Raw genomic sequence first — 25,300 nt, 5'->3', positions numbered from 1 at the left:
CAGGTAAACTGCATGCTTTTCCTAGTGGGCTATATGCTTTTTGTGCGTAATATCAAATGTTCTGTTTTTAAGTCCAGGCATCTAATCTCAAGCTTTCTTACTAGTTTTGCAAAAGGCTGTCACCTTGACTGTACATTCTGGGGACAGGATTGGCATAAGAATTGCTGAAGAGAGGCCAGCAACATCTCCCATGGAGCTATAAAGAAATCTTTCCATCAGCAGGCTGAGTAGCTCTGGTTGGTAACCTGTCCATGCTCCAACAAAGATACCCAGTGGGTTTTGTATCTACAGCTCTGTCATGCGGCGTATTGCAAGCTACTAACTGCAGTGATAAAATGGTTCCCTCAGCTGATTCAGCCTGTCCTGGTTTTGGAAGTCATACTCGTACTGATGTAAGCTTTTGTGATCCTTCCCATACCACCCTTGGAGGGGAGCCACATTTACTGTGGTAAGCATCTGCTGTTTGAAGCCCTCAGAGGAGCTTAAGTTGCACTGTTTGAATCTCCATAGCTGTGTGGGAAAGTAACTTTCAGCAGGCAACAGGGTGAAAGAGAATCGGTTTCTGTAGGCACTGAGGAATAAAAGAGTTCAAGAAGATTGATTTCAGGATAACGATTGGAGGACAAAAGCAGAGGTCAGAGAAAAGGCCAAGCGTGAAAGCCAGAGAATCAGAAGATGAGAGAGAAGGAAATTAAAAAAAATATAGCAAGCACTTTAATGATCTCAGTAGTGAATTTCAAAGGAGGAGAAGGATCAGACTTCCTTCAGTTTTGGGTCATTGCTGGAGGACTTCACTCAGATCCGCAGATGATGAATTTTCCATCTTGACATCTAACAAGTGATTGTGCAGGCTGACTGGCAAATGTTTTGCTTTTTTCCGTAGATTAATCTGCCGCTGGGATTTTTCTGGCACCATTTTTTGTGTAGAAATTGAAATAGAAGTGATAAGACACAATAAAGCAGATCTCTGCTTTTCTCTCTTCCCCGCTCTTCCCATATCAGAAGCAATTTGGGTTCTGTATGGGGAATATGTATATTCACAATAGTAAATAATAAATAGGATTGGGGAAAGGGGAAAACAGTCAGTCACACGGAGACAGGAAAAGAGACATGAAAAGAACAGAACACGCTCTCTGGAGGAGAGTATCCTAAAAATAGAGGACATCAGAAAAAAAATAAATGAAGCAATATAGTTTGTTTTTGCATGACCAAAGCAGAACTAACAAGGCATATTTCTAAATGACTAAAGAAGCTTGTTAGAAGCCTTTGGCAAGACTAACTTTTTGTGAGTCAGATTAGCATACTGAAAATGTATAATAATGTTCCCAAAAGGAGATTAGAATTTCTAGTTTTGCAGAAATTTGGTTTTTTTTTAGCATTGTGATCAGCTGCAAATTGTTGCCACATTGCGCCAGAAGTTTATTAATTGTGAAGCTGCATAACTTATAAATGCCTTCTAGTGGTATATTTAGCTCAAATGTAATTTGTAAAATCTTCATTTTGCTTAGCAAAAGTAGTGCTTATGACACGGTCATGAAATGTTTTTATGCAGAGAGCTCAGAACAGTCCACAAAGTGCTCTAATGCACACTGATTTGGATAAGCCATACTATTAAAAAGTTCTTTAGGCTTTGATACAGCTGAGTTTCAAAGTGGATGGTAAATATCAGTGAGTCTATACATACGGGTATGCGTACATTTGCAGACAGAAAGGAAAAATACAGGTACATACACAGAGGGCAAAAGAAAATGGTATTGAACATGGGCCTTAGTAATGGAGTTGTATCTGTTGAGTTACTGTGCCATATTCCAAAAATGCTAAGCACTGCTTCTAATAAACTAATGCTCTTCGGATAAAAAATGCATTAAACTTCTAAAACCTCTTAGGAGATGCCTGCATCTCCCTCACTGGCAGCTGTGTCGTCACAGTTTAAGCCAATGGGGGATCAAGAAACTAATGAGAACGTCTTTTGATGGAAGTGACAGAGCTGAACATCCATGTCGACAAAAGCCTGAGGCAGATGCCTGAGCACACAGAATGCATCTACTTCAAAAACAAGGCATAGAATGAGCAAGCTAAATCATGCATTACTTCAAAACTGGCCTTTGTTACCAACATTTTCATTTGACTCCTTTCTCCTCCTCTCCTCCCTTTCACCATGTATTGTGTTTATTTAGATGGAAGACTCACATCAGTGAATAGTTTCACCATATTTAACAATAAGTGGTATCATGAAGGGAATGGCAACTGTTTTTTGCTTGTCTAACAGCCTAACATCTTCCCTACTTGTCATGTTGAAGATCTCAAATGCTAAATAACCGTTTGTATAAAAAAAATCCTACTATACATAAATCAGAGGGTGAAGAGTGCTTAGATAGGACCTTGAAGAGAGCTGGGAATCCAGACTTTTGAGGATGTGAGTCACGTGTTCACTGGTTATGCTAAGAAATTACGGAGGAATGCTAAACTACATCTGTAAGATAATGAATAACATTTCATATCAAAATCATGTAGGTCACTGTTTTGCATTTTTTATTAGCTATCTGCGTGTTCTTCCATACAAGTCGGCAAGGAGGCTCTTCACCAAGGTTGGTTGTACCAAACACTCTGTTGTGCTCATCATTTTGCCTCATGAATACTAATTCCGCAGGGAAACCTTTTTTCAATCACCTCCTTTCTTGTATGAACATGTGGCTTGAATGCTGAACATCCTTGTCCAGTTACCTTTATTCCCATCCTGATTAGGAATGCAGGCATTAATGTCAAAGACATTAAATTGTTTTCAAATAAGAAGCTAAACACTGAGCATTGTTCAAAGTCCGTGGTTTCCTTCAGCAATGTCCTTTACCTGAAAGTGAACTGAGGTATTCCACAGACAGGGCTTCTCTGAGAGCTGTCACATAGAGGAAGAGAAGGACTTCATTTCATGATGGGCCAGGGCTGAAGATACCCATTTGTCATAATGCAACATGTATTTTTAAAGTGCTGAGCAGGTCCAGATAGTGTTTTCTTGCACTCTGTAGTTCATGCCTTCAGACTGCTCCATTATTTGGAATATAAATACCAGTGTATCACTAGGAAACATAGCAAACATTGCAGTGGGGCTTAGTCTGACAGTAATGATGCCCTTTATTTTATATAATCATAGAAAGTGAATTGTGTAGTTCTTCAGTATTCCTCTTCTGAGAACGTGGCTTCAGCGTCTTGCTTTCAGGCTACGTAATCAATTGCTTTTTATAGTTTCACAGGGATGAGAGGAGGATGTAATTGAATAAGTAAGTCAGAGTAAGATTTGTGCCCATGGCATGTACTACGTGTAGAATTACATGGTTATAGTAAGCCTGGATCTGTGCAGGGGGTTTCACCAGTGCTCATCCTGCCTGCCCTTTTGGCCAGCTGCAAACATTTAACTGCAGCTGGCAGACCAGAGGAACACATCAGAAGAATGGAAAGAGAAAAGCTCAAGAAGAGGACTCCAGGACAAGATTTCTGATTTTCTGTTCTTGTGTCTTCTTCAGGAGCTCCTCCAGTTTATGTTTGCATGAATTTACTTCAAATTCCAGCCGCAAAGGAAGGAAGTTTACTAGCAGTACTCATGAAGAAAGAGCTTCACTGTGTTGAACATCTTTTGATTTCTCTCTAAATTTAGCTCTCTTGAACCCTGTGAACCAGCAGGCCTGAAAGCCACCCAGCAGTGGGGTAAGGGCGCTGCTGCTCTCTTTGACAATATCAGCGCATATGAAAAAATGTCTTCTCCTCCTTTAATCCTGCCTCCTTTTTTCTTTCATGATTCAGTGTCAGGGAATCAAAATGCCAAGCAGAATATTCAGTAGCTAATAGGTGGAATGATCAGCAAAATAAAATAAGTAGGATCAGCAGGAGCCAGCTAACCTTATTCTGTAAGGAAATATGTGAGTGGATGTATTAGTAGACAAAACAATGTTTGGTTTTGGATTAGGTGTACTGCCCTGAACTCACAGCAGTTATTTAGGTGGAAAACTGCATAGGATTTAATAAAAATGCCAGTGACAGCAGGATGAATTTGTTTTCCCTAGGGCAAACCTGAAACTTTGCATGTGCCTGCATATATATAATTCTTTTTCTGTGACTGGGAAAGTGGCCAAATGAAAATGTTTTCATGGCAAGTATAATTACAAAAATTGCTTACTACCTGAGCAAGTCTCACCAGATGCCAGTGAGTACCAATGAATATCAATCAAGAAAATACTTGCTCAAATAAAATCATAAATGAACTAGCTAATTCTATAGGATACATGTCATCCTTGATCAAAATAATACACTCCTCAGCGGGAGTCGGCCACACAAAAATTATGATTGCACTGTGTAGCCTGGGGATCCATTCTAGGAGACAAAGAAAAAGTCAATAATCTCATGAATCTCCTTTTGAAGTAAATACATATTTCAAATATAAAATTGAAAGAATAAAAAAATTTTATATATCTATCAGGATATTCCTCATGCAAGTAATGGAACTATGGAGGTCTGAAAGAGAAAAGAAGAGCTGCTGTTTGTTCCCTTGGATAGAAATCTTTAGTTCTGTTGGCCCAGAAAGGCTGTTTACTTTCAAAAATGCTTTTCAGTGGGGGTGCTGTTAGATGAAGAAGGGACTTATCACAGATTATTATAAAACCAGTCTAAGACTATTGAACCCCTCTGTTTTTCCCTTACAATACAATTACAGATTTTTTTTTTCAAATAGAAGGCTACAGAGCTGAGAGGGAGGAAAGCCAGGCAGGAGTAGAAGGAAGGCTTTAGCACAGCATCAAGCTTAGGACCTCCAGATTTATCAGTGTGCCACAGGAAGTTAAACCACAAGAGTCCATAGCTTCTTGAGAGATGAAGAATACATCTTTGTAAGAGTCTAAATGTTAGCGTTTCTATACAGCAGTGCAATGTAGAAGCATCCAAATTATCACAAGGACTAAGTGTAGTTAAGCCATATGTTTGTGGGCTTATCTGCATCTGGCCTCCTAAATCAGCCAAGACAGAAGGCCATAGTGTATAAAGACTAGCCTTAGTCTCCGAAACAGCTTGTGATCTCTAGAAATTATGCATATTGGGATACAAAGAAGGTGCCCAATGAGTGGCTTGGGAGACTAAAATGCTTCCCAGGATTACTTGAAATGACTGAGAAGCCATTGTAAGCACTCCAACACAGAAGCAAACCTGCCTGGAAATCCACAGGGGCAGCAGCACCCTGCTGCTGACAACACATCAATGGGAATGATGCTGTGGACACACTGCTGGGGAGATGGTTTTAATACTAAGCAGGAGGAAGAGGCAGCTTGTACTAGGCCACTATTCCAGCTAACCCCTAGAAAGTGAGGTTCTTTTGCTGGGGATGGAGAGTGAGTTCTGAGTTCATGGCCAAGGCTACACAGGTCAGGGATCATGTGCCTCCTGAGCTGCCTGGTACGTTCGAGAAGTCTGACTTATCGTTCTGTCCTGGAAGGGAAGCACTTTTATTCTGAGCAGAATTTGTGCCTGCAGCAAAGAGCCTTGCCATGGTGTTGACTCACATTAATAAAACAATAGTATGAAGGATGCAAAGAGAGGTAGCCTGAAGTATTATCTGCAAGAAACTTCCTTGAGTCACTCTAAACACATCTTTCTGTAAGCTATTAAGCATTAAAGAAGCATATGCCCCTCACCACTCTAGATCTAGAAAATAGGAATCAGTGGAAGGAATTTTCACCTTATATGACTGCCATTTATACACTATTGGTTTGAAAATCGTTACACCTGATTCTAATTTACATGTGAGAACTTTTACACAGCATGAAGGGGCCTTTAAGGGTACGATTTACATTCAAGAACTTCTATATTGCCAAAGTACCTAGCAGAGCAGTGATATACAACCTTCATGAAAGTGGAGATTGGGCACAGTCACCCAAAAACGGACATCATTTGACAGATCTGGCTCCAGTTGGTTCTGGAGGAGGGAACAAGATCTGAACAGCCAGGGATGACAAGAACAAGTGCTGTATAAAACCACGTCCATGAAGCTATATCCTTTGCACATACTCTTTTCTTTTTTTCATCTTTCCTCCTCTGTTCCTGCATCTGTTGCAGCAAAGATCTCTGCTCTAAGTAACAGAAAAAGAGAGAGGAAAATGATTTCATCATGATTTCATGTGATTTCCCTGGGTAGGTAAAAATAAAGTTGTTAGACAGGTGACCATGCATGAATGTCACAGAAGCAACAGCACCATCTTCTCTGTGCTTTTTCTATATACGTAGAGCTAAAAATAGCTGATACAATGTTGGCTTAAGATTTTATCTGTCTGTATCAGTGTTCTCTCAATGACGGTGAAACAACCTGGCAACACTCATGCAAATGCCAGATCAGTATCTGGCATGGAAGACATTATGTCAAGAACAGCTAGAAATAGTAGGGAGTTTTTCCATTAAAAACTTATGAGAATGTTTCACTGGGGAGAGCAGGAGACTGCTTGGGTAGAGCTCAGAGGGCTCAGATGAGACTAGGTACCAGGAGGAGACAGAGTGTCCCATGTGAAGAATGGGCACATCCCCTTTTTTCCTCCTGTATGTTAGAGCTAAGTTTTTGGTTGTTTTTTTTTTTTTTTTTTTTTTTCTTTTTCTTTTCTTTTTTTTTTCTCCCCCCTGGAAGTCTAAATCTGATATCCAGATTCTTCTGGTTTTGAGGTCACTGGATACCCTGAGATAGCACTAATGCTCCCTGTCACTGTCCCATCTGCCTTTCTTCCTTCTTCTGCTCTCAAGAATCCAAATATATGTCCAGTCATATATTTTCTTTTGTTTTCCTATAATACCTATATACCTCAGTATTATTCATGAAGCTGAACTTAACACTCCGGATGGTACTAGTGAGAAAAAAAAAAGTGATGATTGAGAGTAACTGTGTAAAATTATTTTTCAAAGTACTTCAGTAGTGTAAGAGCTAAGGGAGGCAATAAAAACAGCTCAGAATTTTTTTGTTTTTAGTCAAGAGAGAAAGAGCTCCTCTCTGATCAGAATCCTATCTCTGTACCCTTTTTGTCCTCAGAAGAGTTTCCCAGAAGGCTGGGAGAAGACCTGACCCAAGCACGCTCTCAAACAGAAGTTAACAGAAGTGTCTAATAGATGGATCATGTAAAAACACTTTGTGATTGCTGTTGCTTTTCAAGCCCACAGTCATGAGTAATCCCTCATTTCCTTCCTTCTTTCTTCCACAGGATATTACTAGGAAGACCAGATTGCCAAGAGAGCAAACGATGGGATGGCACCAAAAGCAGCTGCCGAGTTTGGATTCTTCAGACAGGAACAGACTGATCAGCAGCAAAGCCCAAAGAAATATTTGGCTTTGAGTCATTTTTTTAGCACCACGGGGAACAAAAAATGGAGGAGGGAGAGCAGTGGCAGAGAGCTGCAGATGATTCTGCTGCCTGTTTAATTTTTTTATACAGAGCAATTTAATTGTGAAGTAGAGGTTTTTCATGTACATTACATAAGAGAGTTCCCAATATAGTAAGCACATATTGGGTGTTTACTAAAATCCCGAAGGATGTCACATTAGGAATACTGGTACCTCAAAGACATTTACCAAGAGCATCTTTAGCAATTTAAATTTACAGATATCTAAAAAGGAGAATTATTCCTATGCTAGATGAAAGCAGGGCCATGCAAAGACTCGATCAGCCTATTTGTTACAGAAATGTGAGTGAGTAGTTCAAGACAAGACTTCCTAATTTACACGGGTGACCTTCAACTCTATGATTTCTTCATTCCTTTCAGTTTTTACCTTTGATGTCTGGTTTGCTTTTTCTAAAGAGATTCAGGAAATTAGTGTCACTGTTTGAGGTCTGAATGCCCTTGTAAAGAATTAGAAACAGACAAAAGAGATGTTTTCAATGTTTTTTTTAACAGCCATATAACTTGTTTCAATGCTTGTATGACACTAAGCGTGTGCACCAGCAACTTTCCAATTTTTGCAAGAGCTGGCAGATAGAAAAGCTTCTTAATAAAACAGCAACATATTTTTCTTTCAGATTTGCAGTTTCTAAATGTCACTCTTTTCTTGCTGATTTATAAAGATCTTCTCTTACCAGATCCAACCAGAGCAATACATACACATGAAATATACTGTACTTCAAAAGTAATGTCTTTTCCCTTGATAGAATCAAAAATTGTGGTGAAACACTGAAAATTATGTCTGCTTTACAAATTTTATTAAGTAAATCAAATGGTTGGATCTTTCTGAAAGAGAAGTCTTCTAATTCTATGCATAAAGTGGCACAGTGCACTGCAGAGAAAGGATGCTGATTTACAGACACTCAAAACCATACATTTAATTTCTGTGAAAGACTGTCTTCTAACTATGTAATTCAATACATTTGAGTAAATAATGTACCTGTGCTATTTACTGAAAGGTACACTCCAGAATTACTTCCTGATATGTAACTTGAACAATTTAATACCTCAAGAAATTGCATGAAGTGAAGAAAAACCTAGTCAGAACCATACTGTAAATAAGATTTTAATTGAAAACAGCCAGGAAAGACAATCAAACAAATTTCTCCTGAAGACAGAGACAGTATTCAGTGGCCACCCTTGGAGAAGTCACTACTTGGGGGACAAAAGTGAAAATTTAGAAAAACATAACATTTTCTCTTTATTCAGAACAGGATTCTTATTTTGGTACAAACTTCAGGGAGTTCTGGAGTTATCCCATGCTCCTGGGCTGCAGGTGAGAAATCTCCAGAGCTGTATGAGTCACTGTGGTCAGTCATGCAATTTGCACTGGGCTCTGTTATAAATAACTCCTACTGGCAGCTAAAATAGCTGCCACTGATGCTCAGCAGATTTGCAGGTTTCATGATTTTTAAGGTCCTAACTGGGCCAATAACTTTACCTGTGCCTCACAGACACCAACACTGTCTGTTTTTCCAGATGGAAGAATGCTGCAGTTGCTCACCCATCACTTACCTTGCCTGCTTTGTAGTTTCTGCCTTCCGGTGACTGGGAAGTTTGGTTTGTTGCAGTTAGCTTTCTAATGCCTCTTGTTTTTTCATATGTGGAAAACAAAGCAAATAATAAAAGAACAATCTTTGCTGCAGGTGTAAAGATTAAGCTGCAGTGTCATCTGAATTTTGCTTCCTTGAAATGCGTGCCTAAAAAGGCTCCCTGAGCCTCTGATTTATGGGGGAGCGTTAAACATTTGGGAAGCTCTGGCATGTGTTGGGGGGAACCATTTCCTGGAATGTTGTCAGACTGTGGCTGAATATGTTCTAAAGAAGAATTCTTTGTACAACCACACTGCTCTCACTCACAACTCTCACTTATAGGGAAAGCATCACAGAAGAATAGTCCTTCATGGAAAACTCTCAAGCTCAGTAAATACATATTTTTATCCATCCACAAAACAAAACAGGGTAGAAGCCAGCTACTTAAAACATACCTGCTAAAGGTAATTTCAGGCATGGACCAGAGTATGAAGGGGTCTGAAAGAATGTACAGTAATTAGCATTAAACTCATTTATTAATCCACTGATCTCTTTATTTTTACAAAAATAAAAAATAAAAAAAAAAAAGAAAACCAACAACAAAAAAAGGCAGAAAAAAGGCAGAAATTAGGAAGGACTGAAATTTGAGGAAGGAAATAAGATATTTGCTGGTATCTCTAAGACAGTTTGAAGCTGCTATAAATGGAGTTTCTATACTGATATCATGTAAGTAACATCTTGGCACGGTGGAGGCACGGTGAGATGGTGAGAACCTGCTAGTTTAACCAGTGCTACAAACATAACCAAAGTTTGCTGAAGTAGAAGAATAGAGCCCATAGCCTTCTTTGAAGCAAATCCCCTTGTAAGGACACGTCACATCAGAGATGCTCTGAGCAAGATTACGCCGTTTCCTAACAGGGATAACAGTCCTGAATGCAGGTGGTTTGGTCACCTGCAGACCGTGCTTGGAAATCATCCCTATGTAGTGGGCACATGGGGCTGTAGCTTGAGTTGACCTTAGCCAATTAAAAAGAAAGAATGTAAAGCTTTTGCTTTTCCTGTCAGGCAAAGATGATCCTGTATTGAAAAGAGATTTGAGTTTTTCAAGGAATCACACTGAAATGATACTGGAATTGCTCCACTTGGCTCAGTTTCTTGCATTGTTGGAGCATCAGCTATTTGTCCTAATATTAATTATTTAACATCTAATAATATCGTTTGTCTTAATTGAGCAGTGTGTGCTCATTCTCTGCAGATCAGTCTTGAATGGAAGTAGAAAAAGGACGACCAGGACCTCTGTCAGCTGGAACTGTGTCCTACAAACATAGAGCATGCTATTCTACAGAATGTCTACTCGCAAAGGATGAGCATATGAGGCTTTCACAGATCGAATATACAGTCAATGCGCAAAGTATTTAGATTAAATTTAAATACAGTATATTGAACAGCTTTGTAAGACCAAATAATACATGTTTTTTACAAGTATGATATATTTTAGACAATTCAGAGGACTGAATTCTGTAGGTGGTACTGAAGTTTCTCAATAATCTGAATTAAAGGAAGGAGAATGACTGCAGAGAGGGCCAAAGACGGTTAATTTACATGCAGAGCTTGGCCTCAGAACAGGGCTGAATTTAAAGATGTAAACAGAGTAATTGCCAGTGTGAAATAGAAACATATGTAATAGCTGGATATGATAATTTAAGATGTAATTTTGGATAATAAGGGTGTTTTCAGAGAGCAGAATAGCAATGAATGTCTTTCCACTTTGGTGCACCACAATGCTATTATTATTTCCTGCAGTGTTTTAATGAAGTTCAACTGCATAATCTACAATAACTATTTCTGCATCTTTGATTAAATTCATAAACAGACAATAAGAAAATAAAATTACAGGAAATAATGAAGAACACAGCAAAAAAAAAAATAATAAATATATATATATATATATGGGGGATTTTTTTACTATGACTAAGGATACCTTGCAGTGAGTGAAATGAAAATTAAGAAAATAAGGACTTAGTAAAACTCTTCTTCAGAGGCACTTGCTGAAAAATTCATCTCCTAAATGGCTGTTGAAGAAGAGGTGTGGGCACTGCATCTTTCACGGCTTAGTTGTTTTGTCTCTGTATTCTGGTTAGCTGTAATTGTGATGCTGTAATCATACTCATGGAAGTAACCACACTAATCATGACTTTTCACACAGGAACTCCCGCTGGTGGTGTGGCTGACTGGTAGCACAACTACAGACACGACTGCCATACCCCCCTCCAATCACAGATGTGAACTAATAGCTAGCAAAAAGCTGCTTAGCCCCCAGTTCCTGCAAGAGATTCTTTATTGCCTGTGTGGGTTTAATTAGGGCATCCAAATTGAAAGCCCTGAAACTTGTAAAAGATGTGAAAAGATGGTCTATGAGGAACTGAAAACCTGTCATTGAATTAAAGGAAAGATGGCTCTAAAGGCTATCAGAAGCAGATCGGATCAGGTGCTTCTGTTTTATGCTTTTCTCATGACAAATGGCCAGACCAGGAGGGACAGTCTTCCATACTGGGAAAGAAATCTCAGAAAATGTGAAGGAAAAATGGACTGAGATTTCAGACTGACAATTTTCAGAATTAATCTGTCTACAAATTATTTTATTAACTTTTTTTAATAGAAGAAAATCTAGAGACACTGTCTTTATTCTGCCTAATTCTTGCAGTGACAGACTTTCATCTGGAAGGACCATTGCCTTTCATCTAGACTTGATTTGTTGTGCTCCCAGCTACCAGGAGAGAGGAAGTTCCCCTTCCCACTGAGGCAAAGCAAAAACATCCTGAGAAAGCTCCAGTGTAATTGCCAAATTCTGCCCTTAATTACCCTTCTGTACTTGCACTGCTTTCCACAGGAATCAAAAAGCCCGAGTTTCCAATGCTGAAATGTCCACATAGGTTTTTCTTCAATTAAATGGAATGCATACCCATGCATTTTTCAAAGATTAAAACGTTTTCAGTCACTTCAGGCTACAGCACCATTAGCAAATAGTGCAGAATAACATGAATGGAGCAGTAGGCTGGAGCAGCTGAGGACGAGGCCCAGAGAATATCTGGGAGGTTGCTGCAGAGTAGCTTTGGCATTGCCCTGCTTTATGGCATTATTGTGGTCTCTGAAGCCAAGGAAACTGCCATCCCAAATGGGAGAGATGGGTGCCAGAAAAGGAGGGACAGTGAAAGAAGAAAGGAAGACAGAGGCAAACCCTTTGGAACAGTTCATCCATGCAGGGATGGTATCAGAGCAGAAAGAAAGGAAAAGATAGTAGTGAGGGGATGCCTCTGTTGGAGAAACAAGAGCTGTTCTCTTGGAGGACCGGCAGCAAACGTAGAGTGCAGATGCCTTTGCACAGTACAGGGAGGATTCAGGTTAACAGATGATGACTCAGTCTGGTTAAAGAGTGCTGTACAAGTGGATGCTTACACCACACATGCCAGTTGCAGCGGAAATGCTAAGTCAAGGCTTGATCCAGTGACTGAGCACCTAGTAGGAAGGCAGAGCCAACCCAGGGGAGCTCAGGTGCATGCAGTTTACCCGAGTGACCAGAAGGGGTGGAGCCAGGATCCATCCCTTCCCAGACCTCATTTTAAGTTGGCAGTGGAGGTAGGGGTATCTCTTGGAGTTTCCTGTGTTCCTGAGGCCTTCTGAAGGTAAGCAGATTTTTTTTTTTTTTTCCCCCCCTTTTATTTCAGTACCTACAGCTGTTGTATTTGACCAAGTCCTCACTGAGAACTTGATTTACTGATTACTTTTTACATTGATTATGTATTACTAATACTATTTACTTTATTTACACATCTTTACTGAGGCATTATTTATTGCAGGGATCTTATTATACGTATCTGTTTGGGAAACAAATACACACATTGTCTGTATTATATATTCAAAAGCCTTCAGATTTAGACTACTTTCTGTCCTGTACAATTAACTGTTAATGATGACCTAGATGGGACAGCTGCTAGATACCAATTTCTGTGTCATCTGGTCTCACAGAAGACAAAAATCCCACATTTCCTTTGAAAGCAGCTCTTCTATGTGGTACCATATGACCTATCTAAGCTTTCAAGGTTGAAGCACATCTCTTACTTTCTATGTGTATTTTTAAAATTGCTTTGCAGTCGTCTGCCATTGGATTAGCATCCACATTGCTGCTCTAAACCTGAGCCACAGAGCTCTCTTGCAGTATTCTGACCCTTTTTTTTTCTATAACAGATATGATCTTCATACTCATTTGCCAAACATACATAAGATTATATGTTCTCAGGAATTTATTTGACCTTTAAGATGCTGAACTATATGTGTGTTCAATGACTGATGTGGCTCAATTCCTTTGTAAACAGATTTCATTTGGCCTGCAGCCAAATTAATTCTAGCACCTTGGTTTGACAGGAAGATGTAACTCTATTAATTTCTCAGTTTTTGCAAATATGCTTTTATTTAGATCCAAATAATGCTCAAATTCTAAGGAGCTCAGTGTTCACCTGAGGCCTCCTCTCTCATCCTGAGGATTGATTTTAGGCAAATGTCAGCTACTAACTAACACTAAGGATCAGACTAGTTGTAGTTACTCCAAACTGCTGAATTAATATTTAGGTGTTAGCCTTGATGAACTGCAATGAAAATGCATTTTATATGGTACTGTAAATTGTGTGTGATGCCTCTGTAACAAGAATTCACTTATTTTTCTTCAGAGGTGAAATCAATGCCAAAGCTCAGGAAAATATATAAGTGTGAAACAAAGAGACCAGCTAGACTTTCAATAGTTTCTGCCCCATCTCTTGAGATACTGTCCCATAAGTGAGATGGGGTTACTTTCCAGGCACTCAGTATGCTTGAATTAAACTGGTCTAACAATTTGTCTGAGTTTACCTAGTTTTTAACTGCCTAGCCAGCCAAAATTGTTCCCTGATCAAACAGATCTGTTGTGTCAGCTTTGATTTCTTTCTGATTTTTCTCGCCTATCAATCTGCTGTCAGCTGCTAACTGTCATCTGTGAAATGCTAATGAAATATATTGTGGCTGTGCTTTACTGGACCAGTCTGATAGCATCCTTTCTGGGGGTGAAAAAAAAAAAAAAAAGGCAAGCAGGCACACACAGGCCCAGAAAGAACTAAGGCAGTAATTGAAACATGGTGCTGTTAAGGGAGGAGCACAACTGTGAATGAGTGACAATGGGGACAATGCTGGTGATGCTCTTGTAGTTAAGAATCTAGGAATAAGTGAAACGGATGGGACCAAATGCTCTATGAACCTGGTATTCTTCTACAAATCTGGCCAGTAAAAGATGCAGAGAAAAACTAGAGAAGCACAGAAAAGATTTGTCCAGCAATACAATGCTAATTTGCTATGTCTTGCAGTGAAGTGAATTCTTGAAATTTCTGTAGATGTTTTTGTGTCCAGGAGCCCTTGGCAAACTCTTCTGTGTGCTTGTCCACCTATTTTCATAACCCTGTAACTTAGCGTTCTCAGCATCCAGAATTAGGAGCCAGTTTATTCACCATTTCTGCTGTTAACAGATCTGCAAAGGACCTGTTCTCTTTTGGAGAGAGCCAAGTACTTTCTCCTTCAAGCCTTCAGAAGATGTAAAAATGATTCTGAGTATAATGAAGTTCAGAAATCCCTTGTGTGAGCTTTGACAGTACATAATGATGGAAACAGGCTAGTGTCAGAGTTACTTCTCCCTGCACAATCATTCGGTCTTTGCATTAGTTTTCTCTTCTGACACCTAGTTCTAGACTTTCTAACCTTTCCACACCTGAATTAGAAATAAAATGAAAATGACTTTTTGCTCGGAGCCACATTTATTTTCCTGCTTCTCATTTTGCATATGCATTCATACCTGCTATCACAACTAAAAAGCAATTGGAATTCCTCACTTTAAAAAGACAGCAGTGGCAGTCATCATCAATTTCACCAAGAGGCAAAACGTTGTATTGTAGGAGGCAGGGGATATAGCTGTCACTGACTAGTTTTCAGATCGGCCAAGAAAGGTACTAACCACAATCTGGCAATGAAGAAGGAATAGCTTACCCCTTACTGAGGATAAAGACTTGCTGGAAAACAGTGAAAGGAGGCAGTCTCCAAATAAAGATGCTTCCCCTTCGGCTGCCAGCCCTAAAATGAGGTTAGGTGGATTCTGTCAACTCACTCTGGTCCCACATGTGAATTGCTGACAACTGTGCTCTCAGGGCTGGCTATGCCTCCCAAGCATGTGCTCTGTCATTTACCTGGACTTGAGCAAGGCCTCTGACATGGTCTCCCATAACATTCTTATCTCTAAATTGGAGGGATGTGGATTTGATGGGTGGACCACTCAATTGATAAGAAACTGGTTGAAAGGCCGCAGACAGAGGGTGGTCATCAATGGCTCTATTTCCAGGTGCAGGCTGGTAACAACCAGCGTCCGCCAGGCGTCAGTCTTGGGACATCTTTATCAATGACATCGATGATAGAATTGAGTGTACCCTCAGCAAGTTTACTGATGACACCAAGCTGAGTGGTGTGATTGACAGGATGTAAGGGATGCCATTCAGAAGGAACTCAACAGACTTGAAAGGTGGGCCGGAGTGAACCTGATGAGGTTAACACAGCAAAGTGCAGCGTTCTCCACCTGAGCTGGAGGAAGCAGTCCTTGAGACCAGCCCTGTGGAGAAGAACCTGGGGGTCTTGATGGATGAAAAGCTTAACATGAGCCAGCAGTGTGCTCTTGCAGCTCAGAAAGTAAGTGGTATCCTGGGCTCCATCATAAGAGGGGTGGCCAGCAGGGACAGCGAGGTGATTATCCCCCTCTATTCTGTTCTTGTCAGACCCAATCTGGAGTACTGTGTCCAGGTCTGGAGCCCCCAGTACAAGAAACACAGGGAGCTATTGGAGAGGGTTCAGAGAGCCATGAAGATGATCAGGGGACTGGAGCACCTTCCCTATGAAGACAGGCTGAAGGAGCTGGGCTTGTTCAGCCTGGAGAAAAGAAGGCTGCAGGGTGACCTCATTGCAGCCTTTCAGTACCTAAACGGAGCCTTTAAACAGGAGGGGAGTCAACTCTTTGAAAGGATTGATAACAGCAGGACAAGAGGAAATGGTTTTAAGTTGAGGCAGGGAAGATTGAGGTTGGATGTCAGGGGGAAGTTCTTTACTAAGAGAGTGGTGAGGTGCTGGAACAGGCTGCCCAGAGAGGTTATGGATGCCCCGTCCCTGGAGGTGTTCAAGGCCAGACTGGATGGGGCCCTGGGCAGCCTGGTCTAGTATTAAATAGGGAGGTTGGTGGCCCTGCATGTGGCAGGGGGGTTGGAGATTCTGATCCTTGGGGCTCCTTCCAACCCTGGCCATTCTGTGTGATTCGGTCACTGGTTCAGGCTGTGACCTGATCATTCCCATACATGAGCCCTAAGGAAATGTCCTGCTAAAGGGCCTGAAGTGGCCCTGTAACCCAAGAGGACCCTTTTATCTTTAGCAAATGCTCATCCAGTTAGGCTGGGCATGAAGTCCCTGAATATGCTGCTATAATGCTGTAGCTGTAGAGATATATATTAAGATACACGTATGATAATAGGTGTAACTGTCATAACATATCTCAAGGCAACATCTGATTGCCTTAAGCATAATGGTAGGCTTTACTTTGGGTATGTCATTGGGAAGTTTATACCTGTGCATTCACACTGCTTCCAGCACTGAGCATACACTTGTTCTGGTAGCCTAGGCAGTGAAAGCAGATTTAAAGTTCCCTGTAACTGTTCCTTGTACAGTACATGAGTCTGGATTTCATTTTGGTAGTGACATCTGCATTTTTCTAGTGACACCTTTGGGAAAAGACTGATGCAAAAGAATAGTTTTACCTCTATCTGAACACAGAATGAACATTCTTCTTCAGAGGGAAGGACAGCTATTAATTTTTGCTTGGATAACAGCATAGTGTACAGGATGTTTTATGAATACACATCTTGCATCTGAAGTGCTGTCTCACATCTGAGGCACTAGCAGCTACTTATGCCAGCTGCAGAGCTGCCTCTGGTTTCATTTCCCTAATACATTTTCAATAACTACTTCCAATACAATCTAAGCAGGCTGCTAATAATAAAATTTTATTATCTTGCAGTATCAACTACCTTGTAATTTTTTTAATGTTTATTCTTTATCATCTAGCTTTCTCCTAGAAAGGTTCTTTCTAACCTACACTTTTATATCTTCATTTAACTTCAGCACTGGTCCACTCTTTCACATAAATACAATGCTAGAATGCATTTGGGAACTTAATACATCTCACAGAAGACTTATATTCACCTTTTTTGTACGTATGTTTTTTAAACACAAAGTCTTTAGGCATTTATGATTTACTAACAAACAATCAGTTTACAACCATTGAAACACGATTCCAATTGCTTTCTGGCAGTGTGCTACAGGAATGGCTTGGGAGACACGTTATGGCTAGAATTAGCCATTTGAATGGATCAAGCAACCAAAAGCAGCAGAGGAAAATAGCACAGCAAGCCAAAGCCATTTGCTAATGGTTAGTGGTAGAAGCCAGATCATAGTCAAGGTCTTAAGAGCCTCACTTCTGTCCTTGTTTTTTTGATCACTTTGCTCCATCCTGCACATGTAAATTTTGGCACTAGATGTGCCATATTTCTTTGCACTGAGAAAATAACATTTGGTTTGCTTCCAGCAACAAAGTTTCTTATATTTAATCAAACAGTTTATTAGAGCATGAAGGAAAATTGGTCACGGCTTCAGTTCCTGTACTGCCTGAATTAACAAGCTGGCTGTTGCCAACACCAAACTTGGAAGTGCTAATGGTAATTAAAAACTATTTTCACACAGATCTCACAGTTTTAAGGTGGAGAAGTATTTGATACTCATGTGAATTTCCAGACTATGTATTTTTTTAAAAAAGTATTTTTAAAAAGTGATACTTCCTATAAGATGATATTATGGGTGTGAAAGAGATAATTAATGAATTATTAATGCTGTGTGTGATGTGGCATTTGTTCACCTTTAGTATGTTCATGACTAGTATGTTCTCTAAAATCTCTTAAGAGAAGTTTGAAACTACAACTTATAAATATTACTATTTTTTTTGTTAACTTCCTTGTTATGTTCTTGTTCTAGCAGCAAAATACAGAAAAAATAGTGCTAATATTGAAATGGACAGGCTATCTGTAGCTTCACTCTTATTTGCAGAAGTCCATGTGGCTCATTCAGTCAAGTTTCTCTCAGGTGTGTTTAGGTAAAATGCCTTATATTAACTAAGTACTCTTACCTCAAGCTCAAGTGGCACTGTGTTCCAAAAGGTGAATCTCCTCAATTATTCAACATATCTACACTTGAGGGGAAACAAGAGAAGGATAATCATACTTTGTTTTCCACTTCATTTTCTAAGCCTGCTTCCTAGCTAATTCAATCTACTGCATCAGTAGGAGGGACAAGAGAGAGACTGAAAAAATGTCGACTGTCAGATCAACAGGGGATTTGAATTAATGTTCTTTAGCACAGAATGGAAGCATATGGGCCGCGGGATGCAGCTCTCCTTGGAAAATTACTACCAAAACAGTACCATCTCTATTAACACAGCTGCTGGCTTGTGAAGCAGAAATCAGTTCTTACATTAACCTTCAAGAAGCGTTTTCAGAGTTACTGTACGCTAATATCCTGTCTCTTGCTTCACTCTAATGTTGCCTATTAAAACTCTATTCCAAGTCACACCTGCACAGCTCAGTAAGCATTACTGCAGGATGTAACATCCTATGGACTCTTCCTATGGTAACTAGAAAGAATCGAAGTTGTGTTCACTCAGCCTGATAACTGTTACCAAACCTCACTTTTCTCATGTGAAAAAGGAAAGCACATTTTGATAGAATGTCTTTCACATAAATATTGTCTGTTCCCTGCTACAAGCATACTGCTCAATTTGCCTGCATGTCAGCTGATTTCCAAGGCAGAAGTTCTGTCCTCCTACGTAATCAGATACAGACATTTCCTTTAGATAATACTGCCACAGATGTTCTAGTTTTCTACCCCACTGTTTTCCCCAGGAAATAGTAAGGCTTCCTTATCTCTCATTTCTTTACTTGCAAGCTCTGAAATAAATGTTTTATCTAAAAAGAATGTTAAAGATTCAAACTTTAACTTCAGCATTTTATTCTTGGAGCTTAAGCGTAATCTATGCGCTAAGTAGGACTGCCTGCAATGTGCAACTTCTTTTTTCTGTGGCAGTCCAGCTCAGTGTGTGCCAGAAAGGAGGTCTGTCATTAAGGCTCTGTGAGGGGAATCAAAGATTTGGTATTTTCTGTTATGGCCTGTGCTACCATATCCTGTATTATCATCTTATATAACTTCCTTAATCTTTTCATGCTTCATCTCTCAATGTAAAATAATAATGGACACTTCTGATTTATGTGGGAAACGGTATAGCTACAGCTATAGCTTCTGAATGGTTTAACAGTCTGCTGATGGAAGGCACAGATAAGTTCAGGGACTTGGGACTGCTGAGAGGTTAGCAGGAGTGTGTAGGGACTGAAGGGATGCTCACTAGGACTTTTGCTAAAATGAAGTACCATTGATTTACATTGTTAAAAAAGAATACTGGTGAAATGGGTACAGTCAGATATAGTCAGAATGCACGGGTTCTTGAAAGTGTCTCTTCCAACTCATTATCCTTGCTGCCCAAGCAAGAATGGGTTTGAATTTGATCTCACTGAAGACACTGTCCTCATCCCATAGTGCTGCTAGCACTGCGGTGTGTGTTCTAAAGCTGTCCTTTGGAATGACGTGAATGTAGTTTTTGAGTTCTATGTGTTCACTGTGAACTTTGCTCTTTTGGAATAGTTGCTTCGTTGTTCTCAGCCTGAAAAAAAAATTTGCTCATGATTTACTGTCTTCAGCATTAGCTTTCTCTATAAAGCCTTAGGAAAATGTTGGAATTTTCCATTGCTGTTAAATATAAAAGCTTCAAGGTGTCTTTAAAAAACAACCAAACAAAAACGCATAAAATTACTGATTTTTAGGACTATAGAAATCAATACAATTCTGGTTACACTGTCAAGGAAATTGCATAATAAGGACTAAGATTTTGGCTGTTGGGTCAGAGATGCTAATTTAGCATGCTCAGTCGGTAACTCAGTGAACCATTTTCTTGTGACGTCTTTGTGTACTTTGTTTTAGTAATTTCATGCATAAATTTTGCAGCAAATCAAGTCAGTGTTGAAGACCTGACTAAAGACTTGTGAATTCACTATGAGCCTTTGGACTAAATGCTACGATGTAAAAGGCAAGGCAAAAACACTATTTGTCTTTATTTCTTCTTTCCCTTTAGTGTCTGAAGACTGATTTCAGTGCAGTCTATAAAATCTGCAAAAGAAACACAGATCTGTTGGGCAATTCTACAATTTCTTACTTAAATAGCACTACAATTTTTGCAACCCAGAAGAATGATAGCTAGTATCAGCATTCAGACACCTCAGTTCCAAACTACTAGAAGGAAAATGGACATAATGATCACTAATTGAAAAAATCTGAACACTAGCAAAATCAGTACTGTTCCATAGAAAATTAATTTAGTAAATTTTAAGGATGCTTTAACTAATGACCACGACTTGTTCATGAATTACAACCTGTTCTGCAGTTGGCTACAGTTACTTGATTTAATGCTTTTTATCAGTGACTGAAGCTATTCAATTCCACTTATCATACAAATTGCTTTTGATATCTATACACCCTCAAAGAGCTTTGATGTTCGTATCTTTCAGTTCATTTCTCCCATCCAATTTTGTGCTAGAGATCTTTCATCCTACATTTTAGGCATTCTTGCCCTACCTGCAAGACCTGCCTGAAAAATCAGGAGTTTGTCAAAAGAATGTGTTCGCTTCATCAGGTTTGTGGTTAGCACTATCTGATGATGTGAAGGTGAGTGTGAATGGGGCCAGCAGGGAAAATCAGCATGCCTTTGCAGCTTAGGAGCAGAACCAACTCTATCCCATTCTGAGCAGGGGAATCTTTACTTCCAAAATAATGTCAAAATGGCTGAACAAGGCTGGAACAGTGCAAGGATATGCTACATCTGGCAGCGTGCCCTTTGGCTTGAGGCTACTGGGGCTTGAGAGTTTCCACTGCTTTCTGTAATTGCCCCGATTCACACAACAAAAACCCACAACCCAGCCCCAAGTGACTGAACTATGCTAGGACAGAAAGAGCTGTCAGTAAGCGAGTTGTGGAGCTACTGAAGCATGGAGGAATCATAGAATCACAAGGTTGGAAAGGACCTACAAGATCATCAAGTCCAACTGTCCTCTCACCAGCATTGTTACCACAAGCCACTAAACCATATCTTGCAGCTCCTCATCCAGACACCTCTTGAACACTGCCAGGGACAGTGATTCTGCCACCTCCCTGGGCAGCCATTCCAGTGCCTGACCACCCTCTGAGAGAAAACAATTTTTCCTTATATCTAACCTAAATCTCCTCTGGTACAACCTGTCATGTGCTTGGGTCCTGTTTGTTGTCTGGGAGAAGAGTCCAAACCCCTCCTCATCACAACCTCCCTTCAGGAAGTTGTAGAGTGCAATGAGGTCTTCTCTGAGCCTCCTCTTCCCCAGACTGAACAATCCCAGCTCCCTCTGGAGATCTCAGAATTCTAAGAGGCAGCATTACACAGGAACTTTGGCCTCATTCTTTCCCACTGGTGCCACTGGAATCACACTGACTGATTGGAATTACTTTGTCTTGAAAGTCTACGTACTTGTAGATTACTACGTAATTTCACTTTCCTGCAGATGTTAGGTAGGGCATAACTTAAACTTCAGGTAAATATCAAATTTCTTATCTATTAAAACTGAATTATCTTGTTAAAAACCACACAGCTAGTTGCTTCCTCTGCCAAAAGCTGTAGAGAGTAGACCTCTGGTAGCATGTTCTTAAAGAGAGTATTGACTCCTAGATGACTCTGATTTCTTCTCATTACCACTCACATCTCCTGTCTCAGAAGGTAATAAATACCTCATTTTAAAACTGTTTTAAAACTTTCCTTTTCTTCTGGCAAGTGCTACATTTCCTCAGATCCCTTCACTTTCTTTTTTGTTCATTTTTAATAGCAGAGAGATTGAACCATTGAGAAACAATATTTTCAATTTGGTATAAACTCCTAGTGTGTATGGGACACAGTTGTCATTTGAGCTGTACTTTGACTCTGCTTTGACTCTGTATTTGATTCTTTTAGTATCTACAATGACTGCTAATGAAACACAGATTAAAGCAGTGGTTTTTTTTTTTTTTTTTTTTTTTTTTTTTTTTTTTTTTTTTTTTTTTTTTTTTAAGATTGGAGCAGCAAGGAAGACAAATACTTTTGCTCTGTATGTTTCTGTCATCCAAGGCAGGTATTTGTTTTTACCTCCAGCAAGAGAATGGATTAAGTCTGCCTATTCAAAAATCCCAAAAGCACTGAAAAGGGGGGAAAAAATGTGTCAGAGTAATATAACAGAGTAAGAATCTTAAAGTAAATGCAAAGTTTCAAGAGTCCCTTCTTCACTGAAGAAAGACTGGGTACAGGCCCTGAGCAGTGCACTGCTAAATTGTTAGTGCTAGAAGAAAAAAAATCCCACCATATATATGTATATATATATTGTATTTATTTGTAAGCTTAATCCTTGCAAAACCCCTCACCCAGTTACTGGAATGTATAAAACCATCAAGCTCACAACATGCCGTTATATTATAATGACTATAATAATAATTGTTTTCTTAGACAAAAGCCATAGTCCTTAACAAGGACAGAGCACAGTAACAATGAGAAAAAGGGCATTGGGGAGTATGATTGGGACTGCACTGTAGGAAGTCATGAACCAGAAAGAAGCCCACAGCACAGGCAATTCCCTTGGTGGCCAGGGCACAGCCCCACCACATCTGGCAACAGCAGACGGAAATGAGTGCAGGGAATGAGTCCACCTGCAGCCCCAGATGTGGCAAGTGATGAACCAGGTCTAGGGTCCCTCCAGTGAATTCAGTCATGAGCAGCAGCAGCAGTCAGCCAGGTCAAGGCTACAGTGCAGATTTAGTCCATGTGGCAGGTGGGTTCCCTTGTAGACACAGATCAAGGTAGGCCAGTGACTGCTTGCTGCAGTTAAAACCTATGAATGCCCTCAGAGCCCTAACAAAGCATTGCTTACATACACCATCCATTATATAATGTACACATTTATGTTAATCAAAGTGCTCCTGGTATGAAAAGCCTTGCTAAAGACAATTTCACTGTTTCTAAATTTTGGTGTACTTATTACTGCTCTTTGACTTTCTCGGCAACTTGTGTTTCCTGCTGATAATGTGAAATAATCTGTACAAGTATGAAGCTATTGATAAAAAGGAAAAGCAAGCCAGCCAGCCATATAAATAAAAAAGTGTTATAACCTTTGAACTCCAGAAAGTAGGCAGGAGCAAGCCACAGGCCTTGCCCAACAAACCACAGAAAGAGCAGCAGCCCGCCACGACGCCAGGACATTTTAATATTAGGTATTATGATAGGCAAAAGGCAGAGGTACCAGATAAAATACTGGGATGTGCACACTTTGTTAAAGCTCACAAAAATAGCGGTGTGTAGGAAACAACAAAAAACAAGGTCTTTGTAAAACGCTACAGACACCACCAGGAGCAGAAGCAGCTGCGGCAGGAAAGCTGCGAGCCCAAGGGCAAAACTCCACTTGCTCTCCGCAGTTAAATACAACATATAGAAATAGGGAGAGAAGTTGTGCCGGATATCCCTCCTGGTCAGGTGGTAGAGGTAGGCGTGCTCCAAAAACTCCCAGCCGTAGAGGTGGCAAAACAGGACGGTCGAGGAGGCCAACACGGATCCAGAGACCGCTCCGAAAAGCAGCACGTCGCGGTTCAGCGCCCGCACTACCCGCTTCCAGACGCCCCCTACCAGCGTAAACTTGGCCGTTCCGTCACGCCCCTTCCCCGCCGCCCTTTCCCTGCCGCCCTGCAGGCGCAGCGCTATGGGCAACGCGTAGGTCAGCGGGTAGATCTTCAGGTGCACGGCCAGCCCGTAGCATAGCGCGGCCCTCCCTACGCTCCCCGCTTCCACCAGGTGCAGGGCGGCCAGCACCAGCGCGGCCACCAGCGCCTCCGCGTTGCCCCGGCTGGACACGGCCATGGGCAGCGGGTTGAGCAGCCAGGCGGCGGCACAGCACCCGCAGGCCCGCCCGGGGGAGACCCCTCGGCGCCGCAGAGCCCGGTAGGCCACGCCGGCGGCCGCCAGGTCCCCGGCCACGAAAAGCAGTTTCCCGAAGAGCTCGCCGAGGAGAACGTTGGGCGTCAGCAGCCAGGCCAGCAGCGGCGTGTAGCGGAAGGTGGCCCGCCGGTAGGGCGACCGCCCCTGGGTCACCAGCCTCGCCGCGTCCGTGAACACCCGGTAGTCGACGTCGGTGTACCGCACCCGCATGACCGCGTCCTGGTACAGGCCGTACAGCACCAGGCTCAGCCTGGCCAACAGCCCCGCGCCCAGCGCGGCGCCCAGCCCCGGACGCCCCCCCGCCATGGCCGCGCTCAGCCGGAGAGCGGTGCTGCGCATGCGCGTGATGGCGCGTGCGTGGTGTGGCGCTGAAGCTGCTGCCCTGCCCGAGGAAGGGAAAGGGCGCTTCATTTCAGAATTACAGGATTTCCGAGGTTGGAAAAGACCTTCAGGATCATCCAGTCCAACCATCCGCCTATCACCAACAGTATTCACTAAACCACGTCCCTCAACACAAAATCCAAACGTCCCTTGAACACCTCCAGGGCTGGTGACTCCACCACCTCCCTGGGCAGCCCATTCCAGTGATTGACCGCTCTTTCAGAAAAGTAGTACTTACTAACGCGCAGCCTGAATCTGCCCTGGCGCTGCTTGCAGCGTTTAAGGTGCTGCCGATGGCTTCAGGGCACCTTTGAAGTTTTGGGCTGTAGGCGCTGGTGCTTCCCAGCTCTGAGGTGCCTCTGGAGACAGAAACATCAGTACCGGCAGCAGCCGCCACCGTCCGCTGTTAGAGCGGCATTAGCGATGGCATTTCCCTGTCTGTGGCGCCCGGCTGCACGGGGTGCGGAGGAGTGCCGCCCGTTGGGGCTGCGGGGCGCAGCTGTGGGCGCTGCCGCGGGCTTTGCCGCCACTGCTGCCCCTCCTCACGCCGGCGCGCTGCGCGGCTCCCTCAAAGCTGCAAAGCTGTGCACGTGTAAGCTAAGAAAGAGAAAGGAAGAATAACACCCGCTGTTTACCTTCTGCCAGTAGCTGCGTTTTGCCTAGATACTTGAGTTCACTTTAGAACTCTTATGTA

At 41.5% G+C, this 25,300-nt stretch overlaps 1 protein-coding gene and 1 long non-coding RNA gene across 2 annotated transcripts; one reads left to right on the top strand and one right to left on the bottom strand.

The window, feature by feature from the left end:
• Positions 1-328: 328 nt before the first annotated feature.
• LOC128089975 (uncharacterized) lies at positions 329-8,999 on the top strand. Its single transcript, XR_008210736.1, has 3 exons — positions 329-448; positions 3,519-3,699; positions 7,218-8,999. It is a non-coding gene; the product is annotated as an uncharacterized LOC128089975 (long non-coding RNA).
• A 13,614-nt stretch (positions 9,000-22,613) lies between these two features.
• PIGM (phosphatidylinositol glycan anchor biosynthesis class M) lies at positions 22,614-24,711 on the bottom strand. Its single transcript, XM_052701825.1, has one exon. It carries the CDS (start codon positions 24,694-24,696, stop codon positions 23,275-23,277), a length of 1,422 nt encoding a protein of 473 aa, XP_052557785.1. The 5' UTR covers positions 24,697-24,711; the 3' UTR covers positions 22,614-23,274.
• Between the last annotated feature and the right edge of the window lie 589 nt (positions 24,712-25,300).

Source organism: Tympanuchus pallidicinctus, unplaced genomic scaffold (assembly GCF_026119805.1).
Source record: "Tympanuchus pallidicinctus isolate F22 unplaced genomic scaffold, pur_lepc_1.0 scaffold1, whole genome shotgun sequence".
NCBI classification, from domain to species: domain Eukaryota; kingdom Metazoa; phylum Chordata; class Aves; order Galliformes; family Phasianidae; genus Tympanuchus; species Tympanuchus pallidicinctus.
This window is presented reverse-complemented; position numbering and strand designations above follow the sequence as displayed.